At 40.4% G+C, this 18,082-nt stretch overlaps 1 protein-coding gene across 1 annotated transcript in view; it reads left to right on the top strand.

The window, feature by feature from the left end:
* The window catches only part of TMEM144 (transmembrane protein 144), an 817,557-nt gene that overhangs the window by 568,763 nt on the left and 230,712 nt on the right, over positions 1–18,082 (top strand). Inside the window, exon 9 of the mRNA XM_044062452.1 lies at positions 2,119–2,238. Within this exon, the coding sequence (XP_043918387.1) occupies positions 2,119–2,238 (120 nt within the window). The remainder of the gene's footprint in view (positions 1–2,118; positions 2,239–18,082) is intronic.

The following is an 18,082-nucleotide window of genomic DNA, read 5'->3' as shown; positions in this document are numbered from 1 at the left end:
TTTGGGTGTTTTCGGTCTCATGACATCATTGTGATAGTGAAGTTTGCTCATTACCCATTACCATACAATAATTCCACAATGATTACTTCTGTCACAATGGTCTCAGAAGTACAATTCATTGTCCGAACACATCAGGCCGACTCAGTCATGCAGAACTCATCTGAACTTTTGGCTTCATTCTCCATTGATATCTGTGGGTACTGTTGTTACTGGAACAGGGATCTGCAGACAAGGCTTTACAGATCCCTTTTCCAGTAACAACACTACCCATGGATGCTTCCTGTCTTGGCTGAGGGCATTTCAAGAGGAGGATGATCCACGGTCTTTGATCAGACTCAGAGGCTTGTCATCACATAAATGTATTGAAGATTAGGCCAGTTCTTTTCGTGTTGTGGGAACTACTGGACTGTCTTTCTCTGAGAGTGATAAACATATATAGAAATGGACAATATGATAGCTGTCTGGTACATTAACAAGCAAGGGCGAATCAGATACTGTCTGCCTTGTCAGGGGAGTGTGGCAATTGGCGATATCCTGTCGCTGGTTTCTGACTGCAACACACATCCCTGGAAGGGTTAACAATATAGCAGACAGTCTCAGCATGAACATTTATTTTACCTCTCAAGTGGTCCCTGAATCCAGCAATTGCAGAGGAGATTTTCAGTCACTGGGACAAATCCTGCTGCATTCTGTTTGCTACTCCACTGAACACAAAGTGCAGCAGTTGTTTTGCCATTCTTCATCATCAGGGACAGAAACCCATGGATGCTCTGTCCCATCATTAGCCTCCTGGGTTACTTATGCCTATCCAGTTGTTCCACTCATGATCAAGTTCATATAGAAAAGCATTTGGTGCGAGGCCACAGTCATCCTCATAACCCTGTTTTGGCCCAGACAGATGTGGTTTGCCCTCCTCAAACCTTATCTGAAGGAGCCTTCTTGGCTCCTCGATCTTCTGCCAAATCTCATTATTCACCCGCCTGGTGAACCTTACCTGGACATTTTGAATCTCAAACTAAACACTTGGTTTCTCCAGGTCCAGTGATGGTACAGGATACATCCCTTCCTACTGATGCAGTGTGCATCCTCACAGCTTACCAGAAATCTTCTACGCGTAGAATGTATGTATCTCAGTAAATGGAAAAGATTTACCATGTGGGCATGTAGAATACCACATTTTAAACTCTTGAAATACATCTGTTTAAAATTGTAACCTGCATCTAATTTATGTGACACATAAACGTAGGACTTTAGCATGAGGACTGTTGTTTCAGATTTCCTCATCCCATAGTCACATGCAAGCTATCAAAGTCTCAGACTCTATGGAGCATGGTTGAGTGAACTAAAGACTCTCAGTGAGAGGGAGAGAGAGTGCAGATATTCTTAGTGCTTAAATGATCTATGACTCAAATCAGGAGCCATGTAAAGGAGGCATTGCATTCAGAAAATAAGTAAAATATCATTTTGCACAACACAAACATTTTATATCACAGGTCTTGAAAGAAGATTGTGAAAAATATATGGGGTGATACTTGATCTGTGCCTTTAAATTCTGCACCACAACTTTTTGGTACGCCTTGACCAATGAACAAGAATTTTATGGCAGTGGAGCTCTACCCTCCCCTTCAGAAAAACCTAACTGAAACGTCAGATCAGGCTTTTAGAGGTCTCATTGTGTGGGAAAGCTGTGCAACAATTCTACAGAGGTAAGCATTGCTAGTAATTGATGATTGGCTAGCCATAATGCAGTGACTTTGGAGGGTGGAACTTGAATTAATGAAGATAGTGCATCCTTTGTTGTTTCTTTTAGATGGTATCTGCTGACTTCCTTTGTATCACCATGGTAATATTTCTTCACACTGATACTCTAATTATGGTGTCAGCCTATGAAATTTTGTTCTGTCTATACATATACACTGTACAATGTTCAGAAGCATTCCTAAGCTGCAGAAAAAAGGATAAAACATGCAAATAGACTTAGTTGTATCATTGCAAAAAATAGCTGTTAAAAACTAATTTAAAAAATGTTGGATATTGAAGGGATTTTCATCTCTTAATGTTGGGATTACTTTTCATGCCTTTTAAAAATTTCCTTTTTTTTTATTTCTTATTACATAGACCTGGACTATGTGTTTGCACAATTCAGTGGCATATTCCTTACCAGTACTGTGTACTTCTTAATATACTGTGCTGTGATGAAGAACAGACCTAAAATATATCCCCAAGCGGTACTTCCTGGTAAGTGCTTATCTTTCACATCCATGATCACATTTTTGTCATTCCTTAAGTCATTTGTTTTGGGAATATGACTATATTCAAAATTAATCTGGGTTTAATGCAAGAGGCAGTTTTACATCAGGCTAATTTATGACAATTGTTTTATTATCCCCTTGGTTAGAATTAGTACTGAAAACATTTCCTTGGAAATTATTTGTGTGTTTCACAGCTGCAGTCTTCATGCATGTATGAAATATATTCTGCTCTCTGCAATTTTCTTTTGTCAAAGCACATGGATGTGTATCATCTGGAAGGTATTTAATAAGATGATCTAATCATTGTTAACAAGGGAAAATAGATTTTGGGCTGTCTTCTTGTTCATTGGTGCCCTGCTCTAGTTTATTGTAAGACAGAAGGAGTTTGAACAAATTCATTAAGACGTTTGATAGTGAAGTCGGACACAAGCTTTCCTGGTATATATTAATCACTTAATGCCACTAACTAGAACAATTAATAAAGCAATGTGCCATGTTTGGGGCATAGACGACTATTGAATCCTTTTCTTTCTTAATGCCACCATTTCAACCATATGGGTACCTGATGTGTGTATGGACCCACTCCTTCTTTTCGAAGGTATCCACTGCTCTAGTATTTTCTACCTTAATTTATTGTAGTTAAAAAAATGGTGCATTCAGTAATGCACGCAAGTCTAGTAGTATGGCTACAGAGATTGCGAGTGCTTAACTTTGCTTGTTGCACTACCTTAAAGAAGGGTTCTTGACATGCTTATGTGACAACTCTTACCAGGATAATGAGCAAAGAAAAGCCACAATGCTTTCCAACAAAAGTGGAAGAAAATAAGGATCCAAGATTGAAAATATTCATAAAAGGTAATAATTCAGTAAGCTCTTTCATCGACCCAAAGCCATCAGTAATTGCATTTTCATATTTATGGGTTTTTGTCTGGGATGTGTCATGCTTTAAAGTTTTAGGCAGCAGTAGTAGTGCTCTAAATTGCTGCTCTGTGTCATTGTAATTTATTTGATGATTAAATACTTCAGATACCAAACACTAAATAAGTCTATGGTATGACTGGTCTCATGTACAGAACAGTTTTTCACCAATAAGCTGTAGTTTTGGAGAGAATGGATTGAAAAGAAGAAAAAAATGTTGAGAGAGACAAATATCTGCAAGCATTTCAGCCCACTGTCTGAATAAAGAAATCAAGCTGCAAACACTGTATATTATAGTAAACATATTATTTTAAGGGTGGTGAAAACAATTTGTATTTTCAAAATTTAGTAATAGTTATACTAGGTATTGGTGTAAGGTGCATGGTCCATGCCAACACTTCTTTAAAAGCAGATATGTAAGAAGGACTTGTATATTATTGTGCTTGAGCCTACTACTGGCTTGCATGAGTGGGCACAGAGGGACTACTTATACCTTTACAAATTTATCAGGTAAAAATCCAGGTTGTATGTAATGGGTGCATTTGCATAAACAAGTTGTCAAGACGTTATCTGGTAGTTTGTTACTGAGCAATTTATATGAATGCTTGTAATGGGAAAGAGCACAAGTGCTTTTTGTACAGAATAACAGGTGGGTAGTCCTAGGTGTGTGAGTACTTCTACTTGACCCTGAACAACTGGGCTGCTTATTATTGAAAGAGATGAACTTTTCTATGAAGTTAATAATATTCAAAATGCCAGTAATGTTTCAATCAAGCTTATTTAGGACATAAATATATTGGTTGTTGCATGGTTTATTAACATTAGGAAAACATAAGAAATTTTTTTCCAATGAGCTGTAGGCTTTACAAAATAAGTCCAAAGCTGGTGAGAGGTATCATAAAAATAAAACAAGAGGAAGAAAAAACATAAGTTGTGGACATATAATATTATTATGCAGAGACATAGAAAATGTCTTCATTGGGGATTGGTAGAAACATTAAGAGGCCTAGAATTGGCATACATGATGGACAGTGATGCTGTTAGCTTCAGATTTACTTAAAACTTTTTATCTACGGTCTCTCTGTTTTTTACTTGAAGGGTAAACCACATTTTTCATAACCGTGAATGTTGTACTACTCATAATTAGAAAGCCTTACCTAGGGGGTAAGAACCTTTTAAATATATGTAAAAGACAGCATTGCAGTTACTCCTACTTCTTCTGTGGTTTCTTCACCTACATATCCTTGTCATACAGCTACGTAATTAAAATGGAGAGAGGAATTGTTCGTACAGAAAAAAGCAATAACCATCAATGGTCTCCCCATCATCTTCATTCATTGTTAGCTCAACATCTTCACCTTGGAAGAAAATTTTTCACCCAAATGGTCTCGGATGATATCAGGCAAATGTGTCTGAGAGATATTGTCAACAGTTTATGCCCATTTCATCTACTGCAAAAATATAATCCACTTAACTCTATCTGTATATCATTTGATAAAGTGTCAATCACTGCAACCAATACCTTTAGAAAACAAGTAATGACATTTTACTCAAGATTATTTGTAATGTTAAAGAATAGGTGGAGCATAAGAAATCCACCATCATGTATCAGGACACAAAAGTTCAATAAATTTGCCGTAAGGATGCTACTTTCTTTCATATCTGTACATGGTGACTGTGGGCATGAAGGATACCTGCTCACACATTACCTTCTACAAAGACCCCACAGAATTTTTGCACTTTTGTGTGAGAAATTCTTCATCAGTTCCCCCCCATGTGATCTGGGCTTTCTGCTATGCAGTAATGTTCAGCATGTGCCAGACTTGAGGGAGTCTGCATCAGTCCATGTCTGGTGAGGTGCTTGATTTAGGATGCCCTTTTTCAGAGGTTATATCTAACAGTTCAGAAAAATCACCATTTGCTGCATAGCCCAGCTGTTTCTTTCATTCTGCACATCACCACTCCTAAAACAAGTCATTTCTAGGGTCATCATAAATGCAAAAGCTTCCATGGTGAATGTTACCTCAGGATAGTGTGTGGCAGTGATGGGCATTTGTCATGTTTTACACTTCACTAGAAAAAAGCAACACCACAGTCCAGGAACAAGGAATGATTCACAGCCTTTAGCGTATAAATCCTTTAATCTCCACTTTTGTGAAAGACTTCATCAGAAATGAAACAAACTAAGACATTTCTACTTATATACCAAAATCAGTTAAACAATTTACCTCATTAATTAATTGTCAAATAAAATTCACCTAAACTCACATGCTGTGTTAAAATCATTCTGTATGAAATATAACATTTTGTATTACAAAAGGTTCATAGATGATTTAGTTTTTTTATTATAGAAGGAAATGTTGCTACTGTTGATTTGTTTGTCAGTGAATTAAATGAAGCATTTGATTTTTTTAAATTTCTCAAAGGCTGTATTAGTGGATGTGTAAATTATTTAGACGTCAGTCAGGAATGGGATGACTTTAACAAGAAATTTACAAGTAGAATATTTAGGAAAGAAACATTCAGGAATAGTTATTTGCATTCCTCAAGTTTACACCCAAAATTTAGTAAAAATAACATACCAAAAGGACAGTTTATTTGAGCCAGTAGGATGACCAGTGTGGATCACTTACTGGAAAGAGAATTTGAATTCATCATAAATCTGTTCCTTCATAGAGAGTATGATGAAAGTTTTTTGAGAGATGAAGCTAAGAAAGTATGGGAGAAGAGGGATAATTTATATCCACCCATTTTAGTTAAGACAATGAGTTCTGAGTATCAAATGACCAACAATAAAAATCTTGGACCAGTACAATTAAGTTTTGATATGCAAATGACAGTAGATAACATCAATATTCGTAACATTATAGAGAAAAAATGGAAAATTGTCCAGGGAATCAAGAACTAATAAAATCTGTAGGGGACAATCCTAGGTTTGTGTATAGAAAAGATTGCAATCTGAAGGCCTTGTTTGAAAAAGGTAGAGACACTAGATCTTTGGTAATTCCTTTTAGTAGTAAACCGAATGGCATGTATAAATGTCAGGGTTGCAATATGTGCAGATATATTTCAAAAGGACCATATGTAGAGTTTCCACATCTCACTTACACCATTGGGGTGCCAGGTGTATTTAATTGTTAGACACAGGGAGTAGTTTATGTGGCTATATGTAACAAACACCAACATTTTTATGTTGGCATGACCACTAGACATCTCAATGCCAGAATTAGGGAACATGTATAAGCATAAAAAAGTGTGACAATAAAAATGCTTTATATAAGCATAGTCAGGATTGTTGTGGCTTCAGCAAGTTTTTATTTACAGTTTTAGAAAAGGGTAGGAGGGGTGATTTTAACAATTTTTTAGAACAGAGAGGAACTAGATGGCAAATCCGTTTTAGGGCAGACCAGAAACCTGGGTTAAACGATGCAATAAATATTAAATGTTTTGTAAAGTATCTTAGAATATATGTTACAAAGAAGGGGGATTTAGGGTAGTAACCTTTTAGTGGATATTTTATCACCCCCCCCCTTTTTTTTGCACATATACTTCTTTTAACTGGTATTTGTTTTTGTAATAATGGATTTACTTTTCAAGTATATATGTGGTTCAATAGATGTATTTACAAATGAGTTTAGGTGAATTTTATTTGACAATTAATGAGGTAAATTGTTTAATTGATTTTGGTATATAACTATAAATGTCTTAGTTTGTTTCATTTCGGATGTCTTTGACGAAAGCGGCGATTAAAAGATTTATACGCTAAAGGCTGTAAATCATTCCTTGTTCCTGGACTGTGGTTTTGCTTTTTTCTAGTGAAATGTTTTACACTTCATTGGTCTTGTTTATATTACCTTTTCTGTTTTAGTGATCCATAACATCAGCTTATGCATGAGAAAAGTACAGTGGTATTGCCACAGTTTTTGGAATCAGAGCTCCCAGCCTCATCATCACACCCTTCCTTTAATACCAACCCTTGTAAAAGAATCACACAGAACAATATCATTATCTTGTAGGGATTGCCCTTTCCTCCTGTTATTCTATACACAAGGGGCTTACTGTAGACTACTTGATTCTACTGGGGAGGCCATATCCAAGATATTACAATGTAAGACATTATGCTGGTCATCCCAAAGGAAATGACAACATTTTTAAAGAGATATTGAATAATTATCTGACCCCAACATATGTCCATCTTCCCTGAGACAAAAAAATCCAGCTTACCACAGAAAACACAATAATAATGTACTGTATCAACAAATTGTGAGGTACCCATTCCTACCCTTTTACCAGGCTACCTGTGACTTTCTGGGAGGAGCTTTTCCAAATGAACATGACACTTCAAACTGTTTACATTTCTGATCAGGAAAATACTCCATTAGGTATTTTGAGTAGATCAATCTCAATTTCTCATGCATAGAAAACCTGCCAGAAAGACCTTCCTCAAACACTGAGTTATCCAAAAAAGGAGCTTTCTGCTTCTCATCTGACTCATCAGCATCCTCTGCTTTGCTTCAGCCCTCTTTATACCCGTGCCGTTTCCAGTCAGCTGGATTTCATCTGTGATGTACCATTTCCTCCAAGTCCTCTTAATACTGGTATAGTTGGTAAACAGTAAACGGGAAATGTTAATACCATTCTGATAGATCCTTCCTGACAAGACATCTGTGATGTTCTTCATTCCACATTGCTGCAGTCCTAACTATTGGGTAGTCCGCTGTCCAGTCGGCCCGAATACCAAAGTATATGGCTGACGTCGGTCACGTCGCATTAGACTGACGTCAGTACGTCAGGGTACTAATGCGCATGACCGACGTCATATCCTCAGTCTTTTTTGCCGCATGGTCCGATGCAGAAGCAATTTTGCCAGTGCAGGTTGGCGTTCTGAAAGTTTCTGAAGTCAGAGTTTCAGACCGAATCAAAGTTGGCTAAGTACCCCGTTGGGGATTATTTTGGTTTTTTCTTGCCTCAGTATTTTACCGGATGTCAGAAAAAGTGAATAACTGTATTTCTTGTGGGAAACAGATACCTCATAGGGATTATCATACTTTGTGTATACCTTGTTTAGGGCCTGAGCACGACGTTGTTGGATGCCGCTCTTGTGCTAGATTTAACAAACGCACTATTAAGAGAAGGTTAGACTGTGCCAGGTTAGTGTTTGGGAAGCGTTGTAATTATAAAATGCCGTCGGATGCTCCGGCCGCTTCGCCAAAAGCGCAAGGACAAAGCAGCAAAGCCTAGAGGGGAAGAACCGACAGTCCCAGACGTCGGTTCTTTGGAAGGCTCAGTGGAGCCGGAGGTTCTGCCAGGTGTTTCTTTGGAGTCTCAGGGAGAGACTTTACTGTTACAGGATGTATCCTCTCAGGAAGTAGGCCAGGCTGAGCGGGCTTCTCAGGTGGCTGTTTTTCCCTCTCTTCCTAAGGTGGTTAGAGCCTCCCCTTCTGTTTCCAAGACTTCTTTGAGAGGCAGGCCAAGTGTAGCTTCAGTGGGGGTTTCTCCTAGTGCTTCAGGGTCTTTGCCTAAGAAACATATGCTTAAAATGGCAGAGGATTTGATTACTATGATAAGAGGTTCTATGCCCCCTCCTGATAAGAGGCCTAGGGTGGAACCTGAGTTTGAGAGTTTTGAGCAATGTTCGAGGCTTCTGAGTCTTCGCTGAAGACTTGCAGGAGTATCCTCCTTATTCTGATTCTGATGTGGATGATTCTACTCCTTCGGCTTCCCCTCCTGAGGATTTTTCATTTTCAGAGACTCTGCATTCCATGAGGGAGCATTTCAAATGGGAAGGTCAAGATTTCTCTGATTCCAGGAAAAGGCTTAGGGAATTCTTGTTTTTACCCCAGCATAGGCCTTTAGCTATACCTCCTGTTCTGAATGTGGTGGAAGATGTTTTTGCAGAGGCTTCCTGAATCCTGATTCTTTGCCTCCTGCCCCAGTTAAACCGGATAGGTATTATAGGGTGCCTGAAGCTCATAAGTATCTTTTTAAGAGTCCTAGGGCAGACCCGGAAACGGTCTCTCAGGGGCCTAAAGGTGTGAAGGCCTCAGTTGTTAAAAATCCTGTCCCTCCTGATAAAGAGGCAAGGGCTTTGGATAGATGGGGAAAGAAAGTGTATACTTCTTCCACTTTAGCCATGAGGGCGTTGAATTGTCAGTTTCACATGTTAAAATATCAGAATTATCTCCTTTCACAACTGAAATCTAAGGTGGATGCTCTGGCGGAAGGTATTGAGTGTAAAGAGTTGCAGGATTTAGTTCATGTGTCTGAACAGGTGGGTAAACATTCCTTGCAGTGTGGTTTTGATGCTGTGCAGGCCTCCTCGAGGGTGGCTGCCACTGGTTCTGTTCTTCAGAGGCACGCCTGGTTGAGAGATCAGAATTTAGCTGAGCATGTTAAACGAGGATTTTGGATGCTCCTTTACAGTCTGATGTGTTGTTTGGTTCACCTGTGGAAGCAGTCTTAAAGAAAATGGAGGACAAGGCTAAGTCTATGCAAACTGTTAAGGATTTTTTGCAGGTGCAGCCTCCGAAGTTTAGTAGAAATTGGCCTTCTAAGGGATGGACTTATCCTGCTTATGATTCCCAGTCTAGGGGTAGGACTAGACGTGGTAGGGGCAGAGCTCAAGGTTCTTTTAGGCCTAGGACAGGGAGTTCACCTGCTCAGACTTCTGGTGAGGGCAGGGGTCAGTCCTTTCGTAAGCAGACCCAATGACCTGCCTTTTCAGCTGCCAGTACATTCTCACCTGGCGGCACCTTTAGGAGGAAGGCTGTCTCTTTTCAAAGAAAATTGGGATTTAATTACCCAAGACAAATGGGTTCTGGATATCATTCACCACGGTTACAGGTTTTATTTCCATACCTTGCCTCCTTTCAAAGGCATGCCAGACATTCCTCCTCTTCAAAGAACAGAGGCTCACAAGCACATTTCTCTGTTGCTCCAAATAGGAGCCATTCAGTCAGTTCCTGTGCCAGAAAGGGGCCTAGGATTTTATTCTCGCCTGTTCCTAGTACCAAAGAAGGGGAACACGTGGAGACCAATTTTGGATTTATCTATCCTCAACACTTATCTGGACATTCCAAAGTTCAAAATGTTGACGTTACAACAGCTTTTACCTCTGCTGGGCAAAGATCACTGGATGGTAACTTTAGATCTCAAGGAAGCTTACCTTCATGTGCCTATAAGGCTAAGTTGCAGAAAGTATCTGCGTTTCGAGCTGGAAATTCTCATTATCAGTTCTCTGCATTGCCCTTTGGCTTATCTACTGCCCAGAGTATTCACAAAGGTTCTGGCTCCAGTGATAGCTTACTTCAGGCTAAAAGGAATTCAAATCTATCCTTACTTGGACGACTGCCTGATTCTGGCTCAAGAAAAGGAAGACCTTCTACAGCATTTGGAATATGTCATAGCAGTGCTAAGATGCCTAGGGTATTCTGTGAACGAAATAAAGTCCAGTCTAGTACCCTCTCAAGACATGTGCTTTCTGGGTGTGAGACTGAATACAGCAGCCCAGATGGCCTTTTTAACCCCGGACAAACAAAAGAATCTTTCCAGTTACTTCCATCACTTATCTCTTCAGTCTGGGCTGACTGCAAGGACAGTCCTTCAAGCCTTAGGGTTCATGGCATCTTGTATTCTGGTGCTTCCCAATGCCAAACTGCATATGAGGAAGCTACAATGGTATCTCAAACATCTATGGACACAGCACTGCCAGGATTTGGACACTGTCATTCAAATAATACCTTGCATTCAAAAGGAATTTTTGTGGTGGGCTCAGGAATGTCACCTAAACAAGGGACTCTCTGTGACCCGGCCAGAGGCAAGTCAGATTCTAACGACGGATGCCTCAGACATTGCTTGGGGAGCTCATCTAGATGGAAAGTGGATACAAGACAAGTGGCCTGCCAGACTACAGCATCTACATATCAACATGAAAGAGATGTTAGCAGTCCAGTTTGCATTAATGGCTTTCAAGGAGTTACTTCTTCCAGGGCAGGTGTTGATTCTAACAGACAACACAACTGTCATGTGGTACATCAACAAACAAGGGGAACACATTCTTACCCATTGTGCAGGCAAGCAATGATTTTATGGGAGACTGCGCTCAGCTTGCAACTAACTCTTCAGGCAAGGTTTCTGCCGAGCACAGAACTCCTTAGCAGATGTGTTAAGCAGACAAATCATGGATCCCCACGAGTGGAAACTGGATCTTCATGTATTTCAAACATTGACAGTGTCATGGGGAACTCCAGACATAGATCTGTTCGCTTCTCCACTAAACCACCAGCTGCCAAAGTTTTGCACGAAGGAATTTCATCACACAGCTTGGAAAGTGGATGCTCTTTCTTTCAGTTGGAAAAATCTTCATGTGTATGCTTTTCCACCTCTGCCTCTTCTCCCAAAGGTGCTTCTAAAGGTCAGACAAGACAAGCCAAGGATGATTTTAATAGCTCCAGATTGGCCTCGGCAGCACTGGTACCCATTACTGAGGAGTCTGGTAAGGAAGCCTCCATGGCCTTTACCCTTGATTCCACACCTATTGTCTCAGAGGGACGGTCATCTGCTCAATGTCAAGCTTCAAACTCTTCATCTAACAGCCTGGCATATTCTGTTTTGAAAGACAGCAGGTCTCAACTTCCTCAACAAGTTTTAAATGTGATTATGGAAGCCAGAAGACCTAGTACAAGGAAAGTGTACGCAGAAAAATGGAAGAGATTTTTATTTTGGACTGCAGCAAAGAATTTGGAGATTTCGGAGCCTAATTTGAGTGTGGCTCTTCAATATCTTACTGAGTTATTGGACAAAGGTTTGTCTTTCTCTTCCATTAAGATTCATGCTGCAGCAATATCAGCTCACTATGATTGTGACCCACCATTGTTTTCACATCCTTTGTTCAAGCAATTTCTTAGAGGGGCAAAGAATATAAGACCCCCACGTAGAGCTCCTACTCCTGCTTGGGCTCTCAATTTTGTGTTGGAGAAACTTACTCTACAACCTTTTGAGCCTGCGGCTACTGCGGAACTGAAATACTTGTCATGGAAGACTGCTTTTTTGTTGGCCATTACTTCTGCAAGAAGGGTTTCTGAGTTACAGGCCCTTATGGCGGTTGAGCCTTTTTTGATTTTTCATAAGGATAGGGTATCATTACGTACTAATCCTTCCTTTATGCCTAAGGTGGTTTCTAGTGTGGCTTTAAACCAAACTATTCATTTGCCTACTTTCTATGCAGATCCCCAAAATAAGGGGGAAAAGATTTTGCACACTTTAGATGTACACAGGCAATTGCGTTATTATTTAAGCAGGACTAAGGATTTTAGGCAGTCTCAGCAGTTGTTTGTTTCTTTTGCTTTGAGTTCGCATGGCAAGCCTGTGTCAAAACAAACTATTTCTAGGTGGATTGGGTTTTGCATTGCTTTTTGTTATTCCCATCATGGCAAAGAGATTCCAGCTGGGATTAGGCCTCATTCCACTAGGGCTACTGCCACTTCAACAGCATTTCTAAGGGGGGTGGCAACTAAGGATATTTTGGAGGCAGCTACTTGGAGTTCAGTGCATACTTTCTCTAAGCATTACCACCTTCCTCTCTACTCTAAGTCTAGGGCTGGTTTTGCCACAGCTATTTTGCAAGGCATGTTATCAGCTCCTGCTTCCTTATGATTTGCCAGCCTCCCTTACCTCTGCTTTGGGATTCTACCCAATAGTTAGGACTGCAGCAATGTGGAATGAAGAACATAGTACAGTTTTGTACCTACCATAAATGTAGATGTTCGAGGATCCACATTGCTGCAGTCCAATTTACCCTCCCTCCTTCCCCTCTGTGTTTAGGGGTGGTTGTGTAGGTGAGATTATATTCTGGTACCTTTGTATATATTGTATATATTTTTGGTGCAGGTATGTTTGGTATGTTTTGGTTTTGGCCTTGTCTTTTTAGGGTCTTCTGACATCTGGGGCAAGAAAAGACTGAGGATATGACGTCGGTCATGCGCATTAGTACCCTGACGTACTGACGTCAGTCTAATGCGACGTGACCGACGTCAGCCATATACTTTGGTATTCGGGCCGACTGGACAGCGGACTACCCAATAGTTAGGACTGCAGCAATGTGGATCCTCGAACATCTACATTTATGGTAGGTACAAAACTGTACTTTTCACCATTCTAATACAGATGTTGGTGACTCAACTAGTAACCCCGTCCCTTCACAAGTTCTTAACACATCAAAATGGCAGAGTTCTGCATCCAAATGTTAAGTCTGTTAAACTGGTAGTTTAGAAGACCTCTGGCTGATATTAGGCAAACTTTTTTTTCTGTTTAGTTAGTGGTGGTTTGTATTCTAGAAGAAGTTGAGAAGCAGTCCGTATGTATATGAACCAGAATTTCTCATTGGTGTAAAGAAAATAAAAAAGTCACATCAGCATCTAGTTCAGTGACACAGTTCCTGCAGTAGCCTACTGCACAATGCATTGGTGGCTTGACCTGTTTTTCCATTTTTAACACAATTTCACTGCATCCAACAAGAAAGAAAAATATAAGGTTACATAACTCTTTTTAACTGGATCATAGAAGTATTGTCAACTCAGTACAAACTTGTAGCATTATTATTGTTATTGAATCCTTATTATTATTGTTATTGGATCCTTATCTCTTGTAGTGTTACTTTAAAAATGCCGTTGTGGTGCAGCGGTAGCATTGTTGCATGACCGAAGTATGCATTCCCATGTCTCTTATACCGCTTCCTCAAATTGTTAGTTAACTTTTTCCACAACCTTTGATGGTGTAAAAATACTTGTGGAGGTATTTCCTTGCAAAAATCCAAAACTGCATAATTTTGTGTCCTATCTAGGTAACACACACACACACACACACACACACACACACACACACACACACACACACACACACACACTTATTTTCACATCTACTCACACACACACACACACACACACACACACACACACACACACACACACACACACACACACACACCTATTTTCACATCTAATCATCTTTTTGAATTTCCACCAGAGCATACCATTCTCTCCTAATCTTCTCCCCCATCTCGAATTTCAATTCTTTCAATTTATTACCAGTCATGTTTACTAGTCCCTTTATTGTTAGTTTGTTCCTTCTTCCCTAATAAGAAAACTATTTTGTTGTGCAACTGTTAGGGGAGCCCTATTGTTGCAGTTTTTCTAGTGCTAAGTAACTGCCATATTCACTTTGCGGGGGGGGGGGGGGGGGGGGTAATCCATGTTTAGTATTTATTTTTTCCCATGCACTTCAAGTCACCATTTGCTTTCATTTGCTCCTACTGTGTTTCATTTTATTTTCCATTTTGTTCCAGTTATGTAAACCCCTCTCCTGAAATACCTCATGTACGAGCTTCTGTAGATAACAAAAAGGTTACCCAAGGCTTTATCTAGTACTTTTGCCAATACAGTATGTGTACCGTTTTAAGGCCTGCTTCATCTCATATGGCTGATCCTTTCTGTGTTCATAACACATCCCAAATGTATACCTATCAAGAAGGTTAACAGATTTGAATTCCTTACTGTTATCGTAAGCAACATCTTCCACGTAGCTTTGTAATCAAGTATAGACAGCAAGTATCACACCATTTATTGAACCACCTTAAAATACATCTCTGTTTCAGGGATGTTTAAACATCTATTATTCAAAAGAATCATGCTGTCACATAACACCATTTATCTGCTACCACCACATATAAAGTCTCTTATTATATTTCTGTTTGTTTTTTTAATAAATGCCTTTGATTTCCTGTTAGAAATGCTTTGAACATACAGTAACAAAGGTTCAAAAATGCACTCCCTGAATTCTTTGAACAAGTTTTAACCCAAAGCATTTTCTAACTTTAAAAATCTTACTTCAGTCTCTTCTTTATATATTTGTGTCTTAACAGCTGGTTATTCCAGTGTATTACTCAATCAAAAACTCAACTATCTAATTTATTCTGCTTGTCACAGATTTGCATGTCTCTCATTGATACTGACTGGTCATTGTTTATTCTAACTGCCCTTGTTGTTATCATGTTGCTCTTTTTTATTTGTTCATTTATTTATTCATTGATTGAGATTTCATTACCAGGAAAGTCTGATTGGGTAGACGGCCATTTTCAAGAGATGCCCGGGGAGAGAAGCTCCAAATTATTACAATAATTTTACCATCATTAAAAATAAAACAAAAATATCTGCAGTTTAAATATTTATAACAAATTAGTGATAATATAAAAACATTGGTTAAGAATTGATAAAAGCTGTATGACAATTATTTAATATTTATACAAATTTTAGATAGTTTGTAGAGAAATTAAAGGTAAGTTAGTCTAATACAAACAGGAATTGCAATATGTAGTGAGAGAAAAGCAGGATGTTATGTAGTCCTATCTCGCCTCCATTATAACATGTGGGTTAGGAGCCGATCCTCGGCTCCGACTCGGCCGCTTAGAAAGCCTGAAAACTTCTGATTGGCTCGTGGCTAATAGGTATCCCATGATGCATGCGCACATTCCCCAGATCTCGTTTGCCGTGTCTTCAGTCGGAAGATTCTTTTGCTTGGCCGTGGCGAAGTGATTTAGTTCTTTATTAATCTGCTTGTTAGAAGTTAACTTCATGTGAAGTGCTTTTCTTATTGCTGCTAGCCTTATTGTGATAACTGATTGTGTCAATTTAAACAGACTTGACTTTTTCCTGGATTTGACTTTTTCTGTTATAAAATTTTGGGCCTGTTGGCCTTTTTTGTGTGTGTTCCCGTGAGTGTGTGCGTTTGACTAAACCGTTTTACTTAGAGGTATTAGTCTGTTTCCCTTTCCTTTACACTATGTTTGTTTAAGTTAGAGAACCTAGTAAAACTTCCCTTGGTTGTTTGTTGTGAGAAATAGGGCTAGATCTGTTTAAGTTAGAGGATCTAGTTCCCCTCTTGTTGAGTGAGTGTGTTGTTTTTTTCTCTTCTATTGCCTATTGAGACTGCCATTATGTCTAAAGAACATAAAGAGCATTAACAGGATTTAAAAAGTGTACTAAATGCTCTCAAAAAATGTCCATCACTGATGGACATAGCATCTGTGTGTATTGTTTAGGGGACATACATCTTCAAGAGACTTGCTTTTTTGCCATTCCTTTAGTCCTAGAGTACTCCAGGAAAGGAAGAATAAGTTGATTCTAAAAGGATTGTTAAAACCTTCTTTCGAGGAAGATCTAGCCAGTTCGTCCTCCTCCACTAGGTCGCATTCTTCCAGTAAAGATAAGGGCAAGACCTACAAAAGGCCTTCTCCAGCCTCACCTTCTGTCTCTGAACCTCCACAGAAGTTACCTAAATCGGAGATGGTCTCTGTCTCTTCGGCTGCACTGTCTTCGGAGCCAATCGAGATTCTGGACACGAACATTGCAGTGTCGGCACCCAGTGCTTCGGTGCCGATCACTAGCAGTCCTCTTCGGAGCCGGTCTACAGACATTCCACCAGTCTCCCCTACTTTAAAATCACCTATATTACAGAGAGCGAGGTCTCCAACACTGTCCCCCAGATCCTCCAGGAGCTTTTCTGAAGAAGACATCAGGAGAGTGGTGCTCAGACTCCTTAAGTCGTCGGCCTTGGCAAAATTTTTATTGGCTCCCACCACTTCTGTTTCAGAGCCGACTCCTGCTACCAACCCTGCTCTTTTTCTACCTCCAACCCAGATTGGGCCTTTGGAGCCGATGCTGTCGGTACCGACTACAGTGGTGTCCTCTGCTCCAGCACCCCGGGTGGTTGTCTCAGAGCCGAGCCCCACTCTGACACTGTCGGCGCCGACTGAAGTGTTTAGGGTCCGAAGCTCTTCGGTCGGGCCCGAGGGGGACACTTGGAACCGAACCTCTTTGGTGCCGAGTCTTCTTTTTGGTGCAACGGCCTGAGTGAGCTCGGACACTACATTGTTCTTGGAGCCAATTCCTTTGGAGTCATCAGCGCCTACACTCTCCTCGGATCCAGGGCATCGTTTGGAGCCAGAGGAATCAGTTTGAGGAGCATGTTGGATAGTTCATCCATACCACATAGGAGTACTGATGCTGTACACCCTCAAGCGCCGACTACGGTCTCAGCATCCTCTCTCCACTGGGATGGTAGAGACTCACAGCTTCAGGACCCCCATTTGGGTGGTCCCTGATCTTCTGAGACCTCCCCAGAAGACCCCACTGAGGATCCCCCTCGGAAGAGATCATATAAGAGGAAGCATGTAGACTCCCCTGATGAGTCTGTCACATCTGACACTGACCTCAATGAGTTGGAGGGGTCTCCTAAGTTGTCCTCTGAAGATGTCTCCTTTGCAGACATTTTGGAGATCCTCAGGCATAGAGACGGCTGACCCACCGTTACCCCTTCTGATGAGGAGTCAGTGTACCTGAAGGCTTTTGGGTCTCAACCATCAGCTTCATGGGTGTCTCCTGCATTTGATGAATTGCTAGATCTTGTGAGTCAGATGGCATGGCAGACTCCCGATGCCGTGGAACCAGTCCCCAGGAGGCCGAATAAATTTCTCTCCACCCCTAAGGAGAAAGAGTTTTTATCTAAGGGTTTACCTGTTGATACCATGGTGGTGGCGGCGGCCACTAAGAAGGAGCTAGCAGAGACGTCTTCTTCTATTCATCCACCTAATAAGAATTCCCGAATGATTGATAGGTACGGGAAGCGTATGTTCTCTTCAGCGGCTTTTACACTTCGATCGCTGAACTATCTATCACATTTTACGAGACTTCAGAGAGATCTCCTAAAGGAGTTAGGAGATACTCTTCAGGGTACCTCGACTGAAGCAGTCCCATCTACAGTGTTGGCTCAGTTGGCTGCCCTCACATCTGTTGTTAACTCCTCCATGCGGCTGATCTCATACGCAGCTGATGGTGCGAGTAGGGCGGCGGGTTCAGGAG

Source organism: Protopterus annectens, chromosome 2.part1 (assembly GCF_019279795.1).
Source record: "Protopterus annectens isolate FY-2018-M chromosome 2.part1, PAN1.0, whole genome shotgun sequence".
Taxonomy (NCBI): Eukaryota; Metazoa; Chordata; order Ceratodontiformes; family Protopteridae; genus Protopterus; species Protopterus annectens.
This window is presented reverse-complemented; position numbering and strand designations above follow the sequence as displayed.